Source organism: Petaurus breviceps, unplaced genomic scaffold (assembly GCF_028583685.1).
Source record: "Petaurus breviceps papuanus isolate PSGF00001 unplaced genomic scaffold, PetGlider_PUasm1.0 188, whole genome shotgun sequence".
Taxonomy (NCBI): Eukaryota; Metazoa; Chordata; class Mammalia; order Diprotodontia; family Petauridae; genus Petaurus; species Petaurus breviceps.
In genome coordinates, this window is record NW_027185804.1 from 35517893 (window position 1) to 35537927 (window position 20035).

At 43.3% G+C, this 20035-nt stretch overlaps 1 protein-coding gene and 1 long non-coding RNA gene across 3 annotated transcripts in view; both read left to right on the forward strand.

The window, feature by feature from the left end:
* The first annotated feature begins 8592 nt into the window (after positions 1–8592).
* The window catches only part of LOC138163863 (transmembrane protein 263-like), a 384530-nt gene continuing 373087 nt past the window's right edge, over positions 8593–20035 (forward strand). The window contains exon 1 of the mRNA XM_069091486.1: positions 8593–8750. Within this exon, the coding sequence (XP_068947587.1) occupies positions 8745–8750 (6 nt within the window). The 5' untranslated portion in view covers positions 8593–8744. The remainder of the gene's footprint in view (positions 8751–20035) is intronic.
* On the forward strand, positions 8814–11678 carry LOC138163866 (uncharacterized). 2 transcript variants are annotated; one of them, XR_011168946.1, is made up of 2 exons: positions 8814–9378; positions 10072–11678. It is a non-coding gene; the product is annotated as an uncharacterized lncRNA (long non-coding RNA). The 2 variants fall into 2 exon arrangements; XR_011168947.1 differs by having other exon boundaries at positions 8814–8951.

Below are 20035 nucleotides of genomic sequence, written 5' to 3' on the forward strand. Positions count from 1 at the left end.
GTATCATCCCTTCCTATTAAATTGGTCCTGTGCCCTCTATCTATGCATACCTGTAAGCATATATACACACATTCACATATGTATTCATACTCCCATATACACTCTCATATAAACATATATATGTATATGTATAATATACATATTCCTATTCCCTTCAACTATTTTCATACTGAGAAAAGTTTCATCAGTTACAATTATCGTTTTTCCATGTAGGAATGTTAATAGTTCAACTTTCATCAGTGGCTTATGATTTCTTTTCCCTGTTTACCTTCTCAAGCTTCTCTTGTTTCTTGTATCTAGATGTCAAATTTTCTGTTCAACTCTGGTTTTTCATCAAGAATGCTTGAAAGTCATCTATTCCACTGAATGACCATATTTTCCCCTGAAACATGATACTCAGTTTTGCTGGGTAGGTGATTCTTGGTTTTAATCCCAGCTCTTCTGCCCTCCAGAATATCCTGTTCCAGGCCCTTCGATCCCTCAGGGTAGAAGCTGCCAGATCCTGTGTCATCCTGCTTGTGTTTACACAATATTCAAATTGTTTCTTCCTGGCTTCTCATAATATTCTCTCCTTGAGCTGGGAATTCCAGAACCTGGCTATAATATTCCTAGTAGTTTTCTTTTTGGGATCTTTTTCAGGAGGTGATCGGTGGATTCTTTCAACTTCTATTTTGGCTTCTGGTTCTAGAACATCAGGGCAATTTTCCTTGAGAATTTCTTGGAGGATGATTTCTAGGTTCTTTCCCTCATCATGGCTTTCAGGTAGGCCAATACTTTTTAAATTATCTCTCCTGGATCTATTTTCCAGGTCAGTGGTTTTTCCCATGAGATATTTCACATTGCCTTCTATTCTTTCATTTGTTTAGATCTGTTTAACATCATCTTGATTTCTCTTAAAGTCACTAGCTTCCTTTTGCTCCAATCTAACTCTGAGGGAAAGATTCAACTCATTGAGCTTTGGCTTTTTCCATCTGACAAATTCGGCTTTTTAAGGCATTCTCCTCATTGCCTTTTTGAGCCTCTTTTGCCATTCAAGTTAGCTTTTTTTTAAGGTGTTATTTTCCTCAGTCAGGCCGTTGACTCTCATTTCGTAATTTTCTTGCATCGTTCTCATTTCTCTTCCCAATTTTTCCTCCACTTCTCTTATCTGCTTCTTAAGGTCCTCTATGGCCTGTAACCAGTTCGTATTTTCCTTTGAAGCTTTTGGCACAGGAGTTCTGACTTAACTATCTTCCTCCCATTCCATGCTTTGCTCCTTTTTGTCCCCAAAATAGGAGTCTAATGTTGGAGTCTTCTGTTTGTTTTGTTTCCTTTGTCTGGTCATGTTGCCCCTCAGTCACTTGACCCCTTGGCTTTTTGCCACAGTAGGACTCTGCCACCAGACAGGGGAGCTTTTGTCCCAAACACTGGGGTTTTCTCAGCTGCCAGAGGTATTAGTTGGGTGCCCTCTCTAAAGCCTCCACATACTATGGCAAGCTGGTCATGACCCCAGGACCTCCACCCTAGACTGCAATCCAGATCCAAGCAGGTTAAAGCAAGAGCGATTACCCCTCAGACTGGTCGCTTGGTCCCCCTACAGTCTGCAGGCCAGCCACGTGGTGCTGGCTGTGCCAGACATCTCAGCAGCTTCTTGCCCTGGGGGCAGAAGCTGATGCACTCCTGACTACTGGTCCCAAAGTCCACACTGCACTGACATCTCACTTTGTCCTTAGCATGTTTGTGTTGATAAATCTGGAAAGGGCCACAGCTACTGCTGATCTGGAGTCCTTCCAGCCAGCGGCTGGTCAGGCCCACCCTGGGGCTAAAACCTCTGGCATATGTGGAACTGGGCTCGACTCCTAGAGCACTGCGCTGGCTGATTCCTGCTGGCCTGCTGGGGTGTCCTCAGTGGGAGGTTAGCTTCTTTGTGTCATTCTGTGGGTTCTGCAGCTCCAAAGTTTGCTCAGAGTCCCCTTTTTACATGGATTGGGGAAGGTGGAGGCCGGAGCCGGGTGGAGGTCCTGCTTCTACTCCGCCATCTTGACTCCTGCACATGACTTTTCTTACTCTCCCTTCTGAAAAACTCAGTTCTACATCCACAGTGTAAAAACCAGTTTCACACCAGCCCAGAGGTTCATAATATACCTTAAGCTTATATACTGCCTACAGGAAGTCTCAAAGTACACTACCTTCCTGACCTTCAGATCAATTGCCTGGCCGTCCTGATTGTGCTAAGAAAAAGAGAGCATGGGGTCATAAGGCTTAGACCTGAAAAGACCTTCAGGAGCCAAATAATCCAATCTCCTTATACTACAATTTATAAAATTAAGGCCCAGAAAAGCTAACAAAGTGCCCCATGACATCCCACTTCATTTATATTTATCTGTCTAGAGGCAGGATTCCTAGCTGCCTTACCCCTAGGAGATTTTCAAAGATAGGGGATGTAAACTCTTTGTTTCCATATCCCCACACCAAGAGCTTGCCTTGCAACTTCATTGACACTGAATTAAGTGATTGTGCAAGATTACACAGAATGACAAAAATCACAGAATTTGAGAGTCAGAAAAGCTCAGTGCCCATCCAATCTCCAGCCTCTGCCTAAAGGCTTCCAAGTAGTGGGAAACCAGCACCTCTTGAAGCAAGCCATGGCCACTTTAGGACAGCTTTAAGGTCATTAAGTTTTTCCTGACTTTGAGGTTAAACTTGTCTCTTTGGTTCTCCTCACGGGGGTTGGAAAAATAAAGGTTAATCCATCTTCCACATGACAGTCCTTCAAATATCTGAAAACAGGTATTCTGTTTCCCACCCCCTGAATCTCCTCTTCTCCAAACTAAGCCTCCTCCAGTTCCTTCGACTGATCCTCATATATAATGAACTCAAGGTCCTTCACCATCATGATGAAGGCCTATTTTGAACATCTTTCTTAAACTATAGTGCCCAGAACTGAACACAAGACTCCAGAAGAGGTCTTAAAAGATCAAAGTTCACGCAGATGATCACCTCCCAATTCCTGGCAGCTATGCCTCTGCTCATGCTTCCCAAGCTCTTTTGGTTGCTACATCACATTGCTGACTCATATCAAGTTTTTAGGCCATTAAATCACAAGATTCTTCTTCAGAATAACTGACCACCCATGATTTCCTCACATTGTATTTGTGGAATTGATTTTGGATAAGTCTTTATCCCTCCTGAATTTCATTCTATTAGATTCAGCCCAAGTGCTTCTATCAAGATCCTTTTTTGGATCCTGCTCCTGTCATCTAGTGTCTTAGACCTTACCTGAAAAAGGCCAAGATCTCCCATTGTATCCAGGGCCACTTCCAAGCATCCTGATCTATATCTTGCCAGTGGAAGCAGATGGCTCTGGAGGAGAGAGTGAGGTTGGTGACTCTGCACAGCCCTGCCTCACTTAAATTCAATTCACCTGCAAGTCAAAATATCACCTTCCTGAAGTCATCAGTCCCCTTCAAGAACAAAGGACAAACATGACAGCTGTCACATGGAGCTATGTGTTATCTGCAAAGCTGTGCTTTTTCCAAATCATTTACATAAATGTTAAATAGTACAGGACCAAGTAGATTCCACTGGGCACTTCGCTGAAGACCTCCTGCCATGTTGACACTGAACTATGAACAATTGTTTGGGTCTGATCATCCAACCAAATCTGAATTCATCTGACTATATCATCTTCTAATCCCTATCATTCCATCTTCTCCATATGCATAGCAGATAAAAACTGCACTTTGTAAAAAACAAACAAAAAACCCTTTGACAAAATCCAGATAAACTATATCCCTAGCACCCCCCTCATCCACCAGTCCTGTCAAAAAAGGAAGTGAGGTTGGTCAGGTATGTTCTATTATTGATGAAACTTGGCATGGGCAGCTAGGTGGCGCAGTGAGTAAAGTGCTGGCCCTGGAGTCAGGAGAACCTGAGTTCTGTTCCGGCCTCCGACACTTAACACCCATACAAAAAAACTAGCCATGTAACCTTGGGCAAGTTACTTAACCCCAATTGCCCTCCAAAAAAAAAACAAAAAACTAGGCTTGTTCTTCATAATCACCTTCCTTAGATGTTCATCAACCAAGCGTTTAATGATCTTTTCTAGAATTTTCTCAGTAATCCAAGTCAAGCTCACTGGTTTATAATTTGTAGATTCTGTTCTCTTCACTCTTTTTGAAAAATGGGACAATATTTCCTTCTCTAATCTTGTAGGACCTCTCTCAATTTTCATCTTTCAAATATCATGGACAGTGACTTAGAAGGTGCATCTTTCAGGACCCAAAGATATATTTCCATTGGGTCAAGCAGGTGATGAATTGATCAATGATAGCAAAATGTTCTCTTGTAACTTCTTTATTTATCCTGGGTATCCAATCCCTACTCAGTCATTTTTGGTCTATCATTTCCAGTGTAAAGGTCATTTTCCTTTGCAAAGAAAACAGAAATAAGAAAGGAGTAGCTCTGTTTATTCTTTGTCATCGATTATCATCGTCCCATTAGCACTAGCAAAAGTATTATCTTCCTTTATCCTTCTTCTCTTCCAGATACCTAAAAAGTCTTTTTTTTTTGACAGCTAGGTGGCACATGAATAGAATGCCAGACCAGAAGCCAAGAAGATGAGTTCAAATTCAGCCTCAGGTACTCACAAGATGTGTGACACTAGATGAGTCCCTTAACCTTTGTCTGCCTTGGCTTTATCACCCACAAAATGGGGATAATAATAGCAACTACCTCCCAGCGTTGTTGTGTTGATTAAATGAGATAATACTCATAAAGTGCTTTGCAAAACTTAAAAGTACTACATAAATGCTATTGCTTTTTGTTGTTCATTTCCTCTCCTTAGTTTCAGTTTTAGTGTCCAAGACAACATCTCTCCAACGATCCTACCATGCTCTTACATTCATCTTGTTGCCTGTCCTCGCATCTGTCTTTTGCACATTAAATCTAAGTCAGTGAGTTCCATGTGCATTCACACTGGTCTGTTCAGATGAATCCCATTGCTCCTCCTCACTAAAATTGTTTCCCTTTATGTTATCACTATTTCATTCTGAAGCTTCCTCATTCCTCCTGGGCCAATTTCCCATGATCCACTTTATTCTGTGGTATCCTATGTTTCCTCTGAGCCAACTGAAATCTGATTTCCTGAAATCTAGACTCCTCCCAATTTTCCTTTCCTCTATTATAAACTCCATCATGAAGTGGTCACTCCCCCTCCCACCCCCACCCCCCCAAGGTTCCCATCATTTTCAACCCAGCAATTAGTTCCTCTCTGGTAGTAAGAATCATATCCAGAATAGAATTTCCCCTTGCAGGTTTCTCCACTTCGTGAGGGATGAGATTATCACCAAGGCAAGTCAAAAGGTTAGTAGCTGCTTCACTTTTGTTAGACAGAGCTCCAGAGAATGTCTGGATAGTTAAAGTCTCCTATTTCTACTATATCATGCCTCTAAGCTAGGCCCAACGAGCACCTGGCAATTAGTAATTTGGAACCAGCACTCAAACAAATTGGAGTCCTATTATTACACTTCAAAATTACTTTATCATGCTGGACCCCTCTGGCAGTCTAGAAACCTATGGACAAATCTCCAGAATAATGTTTTAAAATGCATATAAAACCCAGAGGAATACAAAGGAAGCCAATTATATTGAAAGTTATCAAAATGTTGGGGGAAAAATCAAATTAACAGAAGCCCCTGAAATCTATCTGTGGATTAAGGTTAAGAAAACCTCCTTTAGAACATAGATTAAGAGATGGGAGGAAACTTTGGTCATCAATCAGTCACTCAACCAGCATTTATTAATAGCCTACTATATACCAGGCATTGTACTAAGGATAGGAGATACAAAAGCAAACAACTGTTCCTACTCTCAGGGAGTTCACAATCTAATGCAGGATGCAACATGCAAACAATCAAGTACAGAAAAGATAAAAATTCAGGATTATTTGGGTATAGTCTCAGAGGGAAGACAATAAGATTGAAAAAGAATGGGAAGAGCAGATGATCATTGAAACCGTGGGAGCTGATGAGCTCACTGGATGAAACAGCATAGGAAAAGGTCTAAGAGCCCTGCATGACTCGGATATAGATCCAGCAGAGGAGTCTGAAGAGTAATCCGACAGGTAGGAGAACCTGGAGAGGCAAAGGCTGCAGAAAGCTCAAGGGTGAGGATTGAGAAAAGGTAAACGTAACCAGAGCTTAAAAGTCGAGTCTAACTCTCCTTTTTTTTCAGAAGAGGACAACCTTCTACCTCAGTGGTTATACAGAATAAAGGTCAACTCCTATTTCTTTTTATCCTTGAACTACTTATGGCATCTGATTGACCTTTCAGTGTCTACACAACCCAGCTCACTGCTCATCAGTTATTTTTTTTCCTCCAATGCAGAGGACAGCAAAATACCTGGGGCCTGTTTTTGTTTCTGTGCTATCAACAAGCTAAGAATGGTTTTTATATGTTTAAAAAAAGTTCAGACATGTAAAAACCATTCATAGCTCAAGGGCCATACATACATAATGCCTTATGCCCCTGCCTTGACTACTCCAGGGGGAAGATATTCAAACAGAAAAAGAGAAGAAATTAGTAGCTAAATTGTAAACTCCTTGAGATCAGGAATTGTGTTTTGCTTCTTGGTATCCTTAGTTCTTAGCACAGTGTCTGGTATATAGTAGGTGTTTAATAAATGTTGATCGACTGGTACTATCCAGAACCACAGACCTGAGTTCAAGTCTGTGATAGTTTATGGCGTAGTCTGTAAGGAGTACAAAGCATAGTGCCTCTATTTGTTCCAGGATCCATGGCCATTTAGATTGAGATTGTAAGGCCAAGGATCCTGGAGGGGTGGAATGTGATAGTAATGGCAATTAAAGATTCCCCTGTATTGGCTTGGTTTTCAAATTGATTGTGTTAAAACCCAGAGCTTGTTAATCCCACCTGTGGGATGGGCTTGTTGATGTGAAAAGAAAGTCCTGAATTGGGAGGAGCTGGTGACGTAGATTTGGAGAGACACTAGAGAGAGGCGGAAGATTTTTTTTTTTGGTAGCAGCACCTCGTGGAGGGAGAGAGACTAAGAGAATTGCTGGTGGCCGCTTTGAATTGCCCTGGACTTTTGAGACCTGCCCCCTGAGCTGCCAAGGACTGAGGAGACATGGCTGTTTTGCTGGTACTTTGTCTGTCTGTTTTGATGTTATTTTGCCAGATTTGTCCACTGGTGAAAGACTGTCCTTTTGTTGAAGAAGTCCTGGAACCTGGCTGTTCGCTAAGAAGCCCTGAGACTGTCCTGCAGACAGAGAGTGAATACTGTCCACTGGTGAGGGACAGTACTGTTGTTGCAGGGGTCTGGAGACTGTCCTGCAGACAGAATGAATACTGTCCACTGGTGAGGGACAGTGCTGTTGTTGCAGGGGTCTGGGAGCCTTTCTGTTGGTTCAGAAGCCCTGAAGAAGGATTTTCTTGTTGTATGTTTACAGAAATCCTGGGAGAGGGCTTTGCTAATGTGTTCAGGGGTTCTAGGGCTGTTCTACAGACAGAGGATAAATTCATGAAGGGACTGGCAATGTATCTTATGGCCTTGCTAAGCCTTGTCTCTCCAGGAACTAAGATTGCTGAGAACTTGCCTCGTGTCAAGATGAAGAAAAGACCTCCATTTGGGTATTAAGTGCTGTGTTTAAACTTGATGTAACTCTGGGGTAGATTCAATTGTGATCCAGGAGGTGGGGAACTTTTGACCTTATTGTGCTCTGTGATTGACAAATGAAGGTACTTTACCTATGTTTGGAAACTAATCTCCATTTGAGAAGAGGGGTTTTGTGGTGGACTTAATTAAGGTATAGCCTAGGGGTGGAGTAGTATTTAGAATAGGGACTTTGTAATTGATTGAATGATTGGAAGATCCTGGGGTGGGGTAGTACTTGGAGATTATTTAATCACAGCTTAGTAAATGCTGTATTTTGAATGATGTCATGTTTTGATCTTCTCTGTTCTGGGTTTGTCACTGAATAAAATAGAGAGCACCTATGCTGGTATTTTGAACCTGGGAAGTTGCCTTTGCTTGATATTACATTACAAAGTCCTACCGCAGACACTTACTGGCTGTGTGTGACTCCAAAAGAAGTTACTTAACCTCTCAAGCCTCTATCTTTCCATTCATCCATCCATCTACCCAACTAACATGCATCTGTTTATCCATCCGTTAATCCCTCCCTCCCTCCCTCCATCCACCCATCCATCCTCTGTTTGTCTGTCTGTCAGTCCCTCCATCCCTCTGTCTACCACCCATCGCTCTTCGGAGGTTTGCCAGCCTTAAGGCGCTCTATAAAGGCTGGCTAGGGTCGCATCGTCATTAACATAGGCACTGTTATTATCTTCTTCACTACTGCTGTCCGGTAAACTCGGGTGCGGAGAGAGAAGTGACTCGCCCACCTTCCCAAAGCGGGTGGGGCCAGGAATGCCCGACCCCAGAGCACCTAGTAGGGCTCAAGGAAAGCGGGGCTGCTGGGAGACAAGGGTCATGGGTCAAGGGAAGCCGAGGGCACAGTTGCGGCTGCGCGCCGGCGGGGGAGACTTCCTCTTCCTGCTCCAACGTCATTTCCGCTTCCCCGCCTCCGGCCTCTTTCCGCGGGGGCCTAGAGGGTGTGAGGGAGGAGCGGAGCTGGGGAAGCGGGAGCGCGACCAGCCCCCGGGCCCCGCCCCAGCCCCAGCCCGGCCCTGCCCGGCCTGGCCAACCCTCCCCTGCCGGCGCGGCGACCCCGCCCCGAGCGCCCAGCATGAAAGTGAGTGTGGGAGGGAGGCGGCCCCGGCTGGGCCGAGGGAGGGGGAGGGGACGGGAAGGGGGAGGGAAGGAGCCCGGAATGTCCGAGGACGCGGAGCGTGGGAGGGGCCTTAGAACGCACGGAGAGGAGGTCCGAGCCTCGCAGGCCGGGGGCCGATCGTCTCCTAGCTGATCTCCCGGCGAAGCGGTGGATCGGGAGAAGGTGCAGAGAAGAAGGGGAGAGCGGAGACGCGGGGTCCTAGAAGGGGAAGGGGGCCGCGGGAGGGACCTCCTGATGCGGGGACTTCGGAACCCCCACGTCAGGGCTGGAAATGACCTCAGAGCTGGGAGCTTAGAGTCTCGGACCTGGCGGGAATTTAGATGGACATCGTGGATTCTCAGCCGGAAGGGCTATAGGGCGTAGACCGTCCGAGGTGGGGAGGTCTATTAACCCTCCAAAGCAGCTTGTCAGAGCCAGAAAGAACTTTTGGCGTAGGACAGAGAAAGTTGGGAGTTTTAAAGGCTTCAAGATACAGAGTATCAGACCTGAAAGAGATTGTAGAACGTCAGACTAGAAAGAATCCTAGACGTAAAACACAAAATGTCAGAGTTCGGGGAGGATTGCGAACATGGGATGCCAGAGTGCAGAGGTATCTTAAAACATAAGAGAACATACAGGTTCAGAGCTGGAAGGGGCCTTAGAACATAGAATGTGAGAGCTGGGAGGGATCTTAGAGCATAGAATGTCAGAGCTGGAAGGGACCTTAGAGCATAGAATGTCAGAGCTGGGAGGGATCTTAGAACATAGAATGTCAGAGCTGGGAGGGACCTTAGAACCTTAGAACATAGAATGTCAGAGCTGGGAGGGACCTTAGAGCATAGAATGTCAGAGCTGGGAGGGACCTTAGAACCTTAGAACATAGAATGTCAGAGCTAGGAGGGACCTTAGAGCATAGAATGTCAGAGCTGGAAGGGATCTTAGAACATAGAATGTTAGAGCTGGGAGGGACCTTAGAACATAGAATGTCAGAGCTGGGAGAGCCTTTAGAATACAGAATATCTAAGACAAAACACAATGTCAGAACTGGAAGAGATTGTAGAGAACGTCTTACCCAGGGATGGGGAACCTGCAGCCTTGAGGCCACGTGTAGCCCTCTAGGTCCTTAAGTGTGGCCCTTTGACTAAATCCAAACTTCACAGAACAAATCCCTGTAATAAAAGGATTTGTTTTGCAAAACTTGGATTCAGTCAAAAGCCCGCACCCAAGGACCTAGAAGACCACATGTGGCCTCGAGGCTGTAGGTTTCTCACCCCTGATCTTACCCAACTCCTTTATCTTACAGATGGGGAAAATTTTACAGAAAAGACAAGTGACTTTTTTAGGACCACAAAGGTTGTAAGTTGACATATCTGGAATTGCAACCCAGATCCTCTCATTTCAAACCTGGTGCTCATACCACTATACAAGGATGATAAAGGAGAACATTATATCCAAACTGTTTATCTTGTCCTTACCTGCCTCAAACACTGTAGGAACTTAATACATTTTTGCAGAATTTAATTATTATGGGACTGGACAGGTGCTTGTAAGTCAAACTGTCCATAAAATCTCAGTCAGAAGGGACCGTAGAGGCTTATCCTTACTTTAAAAGTAGGTGGCCCCATATGAAATGGTCCTCCATATTGTCTTTGAAGACCTCATTAATGGTCAGTGTTTGAAGTGGTGGCAAATTTGATTTGAAATTGGAGACCATGGGACCTTACCTTTAGAGGCTCTAGGCCTAGTATCCAGCAGCTTTATTACTGGGGACAAGTTCCCTCATCTTGATCTCAAGTCTTTTAACTCTAGACCTAGTATTTCTTCACTATATTACATGATAGAGGGTAGAGGGAATGAGGAATAGGAAATGGAGAGAAGAAAGGAAAAGGAGGAGGACATGGAATGATGGAAGAGGATTTCAGTGGGAAACTGGATCATTCAGAAGGTTGACAGGTGAGGTGAGGGTTGATTGCTGGACAGAGATATCCCCTTCTCCTCAACCACTAACCACATTTTTTTGACAGAAGTTGTTGGGCTTGTTGGATTAAGAGATGGCCTTGGGTGGGGTTTGGGAATAAGATGTAGAGGATAGAGGGGGACAGTGGAGTCTCATGGTATCCAGTCAGTAAGAATTGTGAGCATGTGAGTCTGTGTGGTAGCCACCACGAAAGATAAGGGAGAGGGCGTGCAGCATTCAGCATTCTCTCCTAGGAAGGTTATTTGTTGCAACACTACCAAGCTCTATGTCTGTAATGTTAACGTAGTCCTGGATTCAAATGTCACACCTGTACTGTCAGCAGAGTCGCTCCATAAGATCTGCAGCTGTTTCTCCAGGGAAGCTGATTGAAGTGCTTCAGCACTTTTATTTGGAGTATTCTTCCCATCTTAATTGAACTAGCAGGGAAGTTGAGATCTTAAGAGGAGAATTAGTCATTGAGAAATGTGTCCAGTAAATCAGGCTTAACACATGACTCTTAAAAACAGAAAATGTTCTATTTACTGAATAACTTTGTTATACACATTAAGTACATGACACTTGCTGAAGCTAGGGCCCCAGGCAATATTGTGGGATAAAGTAATAACAGTTTTATCAAAGACACACGGGATGAAAAGTCTGAATAATCGTTAGTGCCTGATGAACTCTTTCAGAGCCTCTGAGAATGGTCACGAGCATTATCATTATAATAGTAAGTATGCATATGTATGTATATATGTCACCTTCAGGTTTGCAGAGCGCTTTATGGGCATAGATACATGTATACATACATGTATGTATGTGTACCGTAGGATACTTAAAACAGCCCTGTGATACATGTTAAAACATTTTATAGATGAGGTTACTGTGGCGCAGAGAGGTTAAATCAACCCAGCGTTATTCAGCTCATTTCTGAGGCAGGGTTCTAACCCTTCTACTGTACTGCCTCATCTAATCCAGCTTGCTCCTGACTAGAAATCCCTTCTGAAACATTGCCAACGATGGGTCACCCCATTTCTGCGTAGCACTAGTGAGGGGAAAGCAGCCCATTCCATTCTATAGGGGGTTTTTCCTTTTGAAATGAAATCTGATTCTGCATTTTCTAGTGAGCACCCCCCTAAATGATCCCACATCTCCTTAATTTCAGCCACTGCCTGGCAGCATTGACGCTCCTCTTCACATCTCCACCAGCCCCACTCACTTGTGCACGTCGTGACATCTTTGATGCTGTCTAGTCTGAATTCTTTTTTTTGTAGGGTGCAGCCGAGGCCCCCCAGGTAGCTGAGAAGGTCGTGGAATCCTCTTAACTTGGTACAACTTGCAGTCTTGCTTGTGTAACGGACCACATTCAGGGGGGAGGTGCTGATGTTTTCTAAGGGCTCATTTTAAATCGAGGAGAGTCAGTTACTAAAGTGAACTAGAAATTCTCCAGCCCCATGTGCCAGTTGTGTCCTCATTGCCTCGTCCCAGGTGACTTTGTCTGGATTTATGTACAGTTTCTGTGTAAATCTGGCAGAGTGCTCACAGCGGGCTTTCCAAAGGGCGGCCCCTTCCGTCTGATTGCACAGCAGCTGAGTGATGAAGTATCCCCTGCTTGTTGCTGTCTGAAGACGTTAGACCAAGTGACATTTACTGTAGTAAAAAGCCTAGGACATGACAGTTGTTTACTCTCCAAAAAGCTGCCCCAGTGGTGTGCTCCATCCTGAAACAGTTGTCCTAACATAGTGAATAGATACCTCACACTTAACACATTTCACCATGCAGACATGCTTATTCAGGAGGCCCATGCTATCCCATTACATTAGATAAAATGTGCCCAGTGTTGAATAAGAGCCACAGGCCCTTGAATGTCATTATGCATAACAAACTATAATCCAAAAATGTCTGCTTCCATTGGATCCCAAAGCACCCACCCAACTTTCACAAGGCAATGTGCCTGTCAGTTTGTTTGTTGGGAGCCTTTGTAGTTCTACAGCCCTGTTTCTAAAGCCCATTGACAGGGAGAATGACATATGAGTCCACCATCATGACTCCAAGAGCCTTCAGTAACAGCACACAAATTCCTCACTGACAGAGAGTAATCTGCCAGTAAGATGGTGATAACTAGGTTTGGAGACTAGTTCATTCCTATGGTGGTATACTTCCATGAAGGCAAGAATCTCCTTAGGAAACTCCTTTATGGCACAGTCAAGGCAGCAATCCTATTTGGAGGGGTACAGTGCTTGGGAATCATTCTGCAGCAATCTAGTCCTCATCCGCACCTTGCCAGAACCCCTTGGGATTGCTTAGAGAAATGGAATTTGAAGTCCTGCCATGCAGCCCTCATGATATATCCTTAGATTTCCACATTTTGAGGCCTTATGTCAAGGGATTCAAGTTCAGGGACAATACAAATGATCAAAATACTGTACATAATTTGTTCTGTGCTTTACCAAAAATATCTTCTGATGGTATCAAGAAGCTTGTCGGTCATTGGAACAAATATGCAGAGATAGGAGGGTATTACTTTGTTGTGGTTTTTTTTTTCATTCTGAACTTAAACACCAAAAAAAAATTACATTTCCATACACAAAGCAGAACCCAAGAGGATTTTGTATGAAACCTTCACTTAAAACTGTGAATCTTTATGCCACTTGCTTTTAAAAATGTTTATAATGAATTCCATACATTACTTTCAAAACTGTCCTATGTGTCTTTGCTTCCTTCTGAATGACCTTCTGTTCTCTTCTGTGCATTTTTAAAAGTTTCAGTGACCTTTTTTTGCATCATTATTGTTAATTCCTTCTTTTCCCTCCCAACCTCTCAATTTGAAAAGCTAGAGAAAGAAAGAAAAGGCCCATGGAATAGATACACCTCGTCAAGCCAAACACATTCCTTCAGTGACCATGTCCAAAAATATGTCTCTTTCTTCACCCTGAGTCCATCCCCTCTGTCAAGAGATGGGCAGTGCCCCATCAGGGGTTCCCTGGAGGCATGATTTGTTGCATATTGATTGCAATCCTCCAAGTCTGCCAAAACTGTTTTTCTTTACAATATTATTTTCTTTTGTATAAATTGTTCTGGTTTTGCTCCCTTCCCTTAGCATCAGTTCAGAATTCTCTGAAATGATCTTTCATCTTTTCTTAAGGCACAACAGTATTCCTTTACAACCTGTTGAGCCATTCCCTCGTTGGGAAAGGATTACCTTGAATAAACTGTTTTGATGCCCTATTTTCAGTTCAGCTTATTTATTGACTCTCCCTCTTACAGATAAACCCAGCACACTGCAGCTTGACTCTAAAAGCATAGGAAGACTTGTTTGTACAGTTAGCAGACTTGATGTAAAGTTAATTAATGAGAGTGTTTCCTCTGTGTGTCTGGAGCGAAATGATGGTGCTAATAAAAATGCTTTTTAAATTAGTGTGGTTTTTTTTTCATCGTGAGCAGCAGAATGTTAGCAGTTCACTGGTTGCTAATAAAGAGACTAGGTAGGGTACTCCATCATTTATCTAAATGAAGGTGGCAGCTAAATTGTATTGTAGACATTGAGTAAAGTTGATGAGTAAGTGAGATTAAGATGAAATCATAGGACTACATTTTTAATTAGTTTACACCTTTAACAACTACTCTCAGTAACACAGTGATTGAGTATCTGCTTAAGCCTGTCTGGAAATAATATAGTTCTACTAACCTCTGAAAATTGTGTGTGTGTATACACATGCACATAAATGCATACACACATGTATATATATATGTATATAAGGTGTGGCTGAATATTTTATACCCTTGGCTACCTTTATCCCCCTCCTTTCCAGACATCATCAGGCAGTCGGTCTTCAGCTGCCTTGGCAGCTAGATGTCAGTGCATTTGATTACTAGAATCAGAAAGATTTAAGTTCAAATCCTGCCTCAGATATTTATGAACTGTGTAACCCAGGGCAAATCATTTAACTTCTAAACTTCAGTTTCTTCATCTGTAAAGTGGGTATGATAGCACCTGTCTCACGGAATTGAGACACTTAAATGATTTTGTAAAGCACTTTTAAAATCTTAAAACCCCCTATACATGTTAGCTGTTATTTTGTGTCCATATGAAGGGGGAGATAAGTGTGTGATTAAGGGTGCAGTCGACTATCCTGTCATAGGACCATATCCACCTCAGCTACACCAAGCACTGGAGTGGTTTACACAAGGAGAACTTATAAACGATGACTGGGCAGGGCTCAGTAATCAAGATGGACTCTTAAAAAAAAAATCCATCGTGTGGAACATTGACAAGTTTTCATCCTTCAGAGTAACCTGGTTGTATGTACTACGTCTGTGAGGCAGACGTCAAGGAAGGAGCTTCTGACCTTTAGCATCTGTGCTTCTCATGTGACATTGGACAGACTGCTTTTCATCTCCAGGTCTTAGTTTCCTTATTTGTAAAATGAGGGGATTAGACTAAGTTATCCCTAAGATAATATCCCAAGAAAATCCAGAAGTCAGAATCATAGGACATACAAGGCTAGAGCTAGCAATGACAGTCTCAAGAACTCTGGGTTGTAATTGAAAAGCCCTGAGCTAAACGTTTTAGTGAGGGACTTCATTTCTGGTCCCTCTGCAGCTTCTCACTGCTTGACCTTGGTGAGTTGTTTTTCCTTTCTGTCTCTCAGTCTTTCTTAGAAAGCAGGGGTGGCTGAACAAGATGGAGGTTCTTATCCTGAGATCTACCCTCCTCCAAGGGGTTTAATGATAGATGTGAAGAGTTCTTGAACTTTAATTAGGAAAAAAAAAAGGCATCTTTATTTCCACAAACCTGTAACAGAAATTTAGCATTTCTTTCAAAAACTTTCTGAGAAGAGGGTCTCTAATCTTCACCAGACTGCCAGAGGGCCCCATGACATAAAAACAGTTAAATATGCCTAGGCCTCGTGATGTCTAAGGCCCCTTCACCCTGCAAACTTTTAGAATTCTAAATGTGACATCTGTGCCGTGGGGCTTCTTTTCTGATTTCATTAAAAATTCATACTTCTCCCAAATCTGATTTTTCTTTTTGTGGGAGGGAGTAGCAAGCAGACTAATTTCTTTTGAAGCCTGTTCCTAAGGGCTACCCACTAACTTGTGTGTCTGATGTATGCATCGTAATAACTCCTTCACCCAAATAGCGCTTGGCCATATTATATCATTTTATTAAAGATTCTTCCTGATAACTGGAGAATGACAGGAGCCAGCAGTTGATATTGTTTGTGTTGACATGAAGCTGAGAGTAAGAAGCTTCGATTTATTCATAAGCTTCAGGTTGGGATTTGGATTCCATCTCCACTCCTTATTAACTACTTGTCACCTATGGAATGGGAGGTATCTGACTTCTCTCCAGGCCCCAGTTTCTTCATCTATGAAACGAGGACATTGGACTAGTTGGCCTCAAATATATCTTCCCTATTCTTGAGCTGTAAGGTGTCTTTTCATGCTAAATCTTCTGATTTAAAAGAAATATTTCCTGGTGCTAAGACCCAAGTATCTTACACAAAGAGTGGCTAATAAGCAACAAGCATTTATTAGGCACCTACTATGTGCCAGGTACAACAAAAAAAGTCAATGTTATCTGCCCTCTGGGAGCTGACATTTCCTCGTTAAGCCCTCCAACTGCTATTAGACCTGAGCAGACAAAAATATCCCAGTTCCAAACATACATCAAAGGTTATCCTTTCTTCACCCCTTTTCCTCCTTCACAGTTGCTACTGATACTCATTTTGTTTATTTATTTTTTAAGTTTTGTTGATGCCTTTTTAATACATAGTCACTTCCCTTTATACCACTCCACCCTCAATCCCATTGAACCCACTCTTTTAACTGAAAACCAGTTAAGAAAAAGCAATTGACCATTAAGCCACTGCATCTCCCAGCTTGTTACACCCTCCACCTGGAGTCCTCTCACCTCTGAAGACTGAGGGAAGAATGCTTGGTCTTCTGTTCTGGAATAAGATCAGCCTTGGGTCAAGTTCAGCCTCCTTTCAGTGCTGTTCTGATTAACATTATTGTAGGCATTGTTTATGTTGTTCTCCTGTTTCTCATTTCCCTGATGTTCATTTTAATTTGATTCTCACCTGTGTGCCAGTGTGTGACTGTGTAGATTGGAGACAGTGTGATTCCTGTGCCTGGCACATAGCAGACATAGCAGTTAATAATTGCTTGTAGAATTGATTTGCAGCTGTTATTCTGTGCTCTAGGGATGGCTGTCATGGTCACTGAGTGGGGCCTCCATTATTATTGACTTTCTGCTTTACAGTTGAGGAAACTGGGGTGCAGAAAGGCCAAGAGATTTTCCCCTGATCCCCATCTCTCCCCCCACCCTCTTCTTTCATACTATAGCCATTTCAGCTTAGCCCTCGTTACCTCTTGCCTAGGCTATTGCAATAGCTTCCTAATTGGTCTCCCTGCACCCAGTCTTCCTGCTCCATTCCATTCTCTCCACAGATGCCAAATTGACATTTTTAAAGGACACAACAGATCATCATGTCATTCCCCTGTACAGGAATTGTCAGTGGTTCCCTCTCCTTGCCTCTAGCATAAAATGCAAACTCCCTTATTTGGCATTTAAAGCCTCTCACCCCACCTGCCTTTCCAACCTAATCACACATTACTCTTCTTCCCTCCTTTTTATGGCCTAGCAGTTGACCTACTTGCTATCTTTCATACACACAACGTTCTGTCTCTCCCTCTGTGCCTTTGAATGTGCTGTTGTCCATGTTTAGAATGTTAGAGGATAACAGTATCCTCCTTTCTTCTCCTTAGAACCCCCATCCCCCTTCAAGAGTTATCCCAAGTGCCAACTCTTTCAGGAGTCCTTTCCTTACTCTTGGAGTTGTTACCACCCTCTTCCATTCATTTTATGTTCATGTACTATCTATGTTACTGTCTCTCACAGTGGGGTCCCTGTAATAGCCCAGATTTAACATGCTATGTAAATACACTCAAAACAACAGCTCTGAGCCCCGATTGGTGTGGTTACTTTTTTCTCTAGTCAGTCGAAGGAGACAGTTCAAAGAAAAAGCATTTAAGAAAATAGCATAGAAAGAAAAGAACGTTTTCCCATAAATGTACACTCTCCAGTGAATAAACATAGTACTAGTGGAGAGAATGAACCTGGAAAATGACTAGGTATGAAGGGACCACACATTAGAAATATGTGGGGAGGGGCAATTCATGAGCATATCACATGATCCCTGATGCTTTTTGGTGATAGCATTGTGGTTTTCTCAATGAACTGTCACTGTTCCACCAGGCTTATTGGCCTGTTCTGAGCACAGCCTCTCTGCCAGGCCTTTTCCTCAATGGACGGGTCTTATTCTCTCTGCTGATGTGCGGCTAGGTCAGTGTAGTCATCTCAGCTTTAGTTAACTAAGCTATAATAACTAAAACCCTAAAACCTCTGTTTGAGGACAGACTAGCACCTCTTTCATAGCCATAGAGCATGGGTGGGGCATGCCATCATATCCTTGAGTAAACAATACATCTTGACTAGAAGAGTCAGTGGGAATGGCGTTTTCTTGGTGTCGTACCCCCTGTGGTACACATACCTATGGTCATGATCACCATATCTACCCAAGAAAAGCCAGGCAGATCAGCAAATAGATCAAACATCCGTGACGTAAAAGTTCAGATTTCATATGATCAGACACATTTCTAAGACCTAATGGCCTATTTTCAACCCTCATCCTGCTTGACCAGTCTTCACCCTTTGACACTGTCAATCACCCTCTTCTCTGGATACTCTCTTCTCATTAGTTTTCTGTAATACATGTCTTGGCTCTCTGCCTAACTGCTCCTTCTCAGTTGTCTTTGCTGGATCTTCATCCAAGTCATGCACACTAAAAGTGGGTGTCAGGGCTTTCTCCTGAGCCTTCTCTTCTCCTTTGATGCTGTGACCCTTGATGATCTTCTCAGGTCCCAGAGATTCAGCTATCAGTGTTGGTGATTCTCAGATCCACATATCATGCCCTGCCTAACCTCTTCCCCAGCCTCCAGACTTGCATCTCCCACTATCAGACATGTTGAACTGGAGGTCCCCTAGGTATCTTAAATGCAACATGTCCAAAACAGAATTCATTCTTTTTATCCCAAAATCGTCCTCCTTAGCAGGAACATAAAGCAGCCTAAGGAAGCAGGGTTGGTGTTCTCTTCTCACTTTGCCTGAATTCTGTCTCTATTGTGCATATTGGTCAATAGTAAACCTTGTGTGTTCTGGTACTATATTTTATTATTTTTCATTTTGTGTTATGATTTACCCAGGGAAAATTTCCATCTCCCTATGTTTGTATATATCCTGTATTTTATGAGCATGCTGTACCACCCCACGCAGAACAGAAACTCCCTGAGGGCTGGAACAGAAGCTTCCCCTCGCTTTTGCAGTCATATCTAAATAGTGTCTGGCACATAGTAGGGGCTCAGAAAAGATGATTGATTGAGGAGGCCAGCAACTGTCAGAAGCAGAATCCCAGTTGAGATCATGATCCAGTCCTGGTCCAGCACTTGCCATCAGCCACACTGCCCAGCGACTGGCCCATGAACAGATTCCAGATTCTCTTTTTGAATTCCCTATCTCCTGCATATATGGTGCTGGTACAGTAATTTCTGTGTTAAACACATTCAGGAGACATGAAGCCCCTTCTGTGTGCAACCCACCATACTGAACACCAGGGAACCAAAGACTCCTGCCTCAGAAAATTTATACTCACGGCTGCCAGAGACTTAGCAAAATGTATCTTTGATTCAGGGGCTGAAAAGCGCAGAATGCTTGATGCAAGAGAAGGGAAATAAAGAGTACTGACTTCAGATTATCCATGCCATTTAAAACCAGGATAGCCTGGTTTACACTCCCTGGCACATAGTCACTGCAAAATAGTACTAACTGAACTGAGATGGTTTCTGTATCCTGGTTATAGTAGTAGCATTGATCGCTCCCTTTTATATAGGACGTTAAGATTCACACAACTCTGGAAAGGGTTTAGATCCTCACGACAGTCCTGTGAAGTAGGTGCTGTTTCCCCAAAGAGATGCCTTTCTCCTAACCAAAGCCAGCCCCTCCACTTGTGCCCTTCTTGTGCCCTCTGCCAGATTGCCCCACATCATTCCCATTCTGGAATCTTCTTCCCTGTGATGAGGAGGCATGCTTAGATCTTCCTTGTCCTGAATGCCACCCCATCCCCACTCAATCTTACCATCCCCTCAAGCTGACATACTGTCTCTCTTTCCTTTCACAGCCAAACTCCTAGAAAGAGTTCTCAGTACATACCGCCTCCATATCTTCTCTCACTCCTTCCCCCCCCCC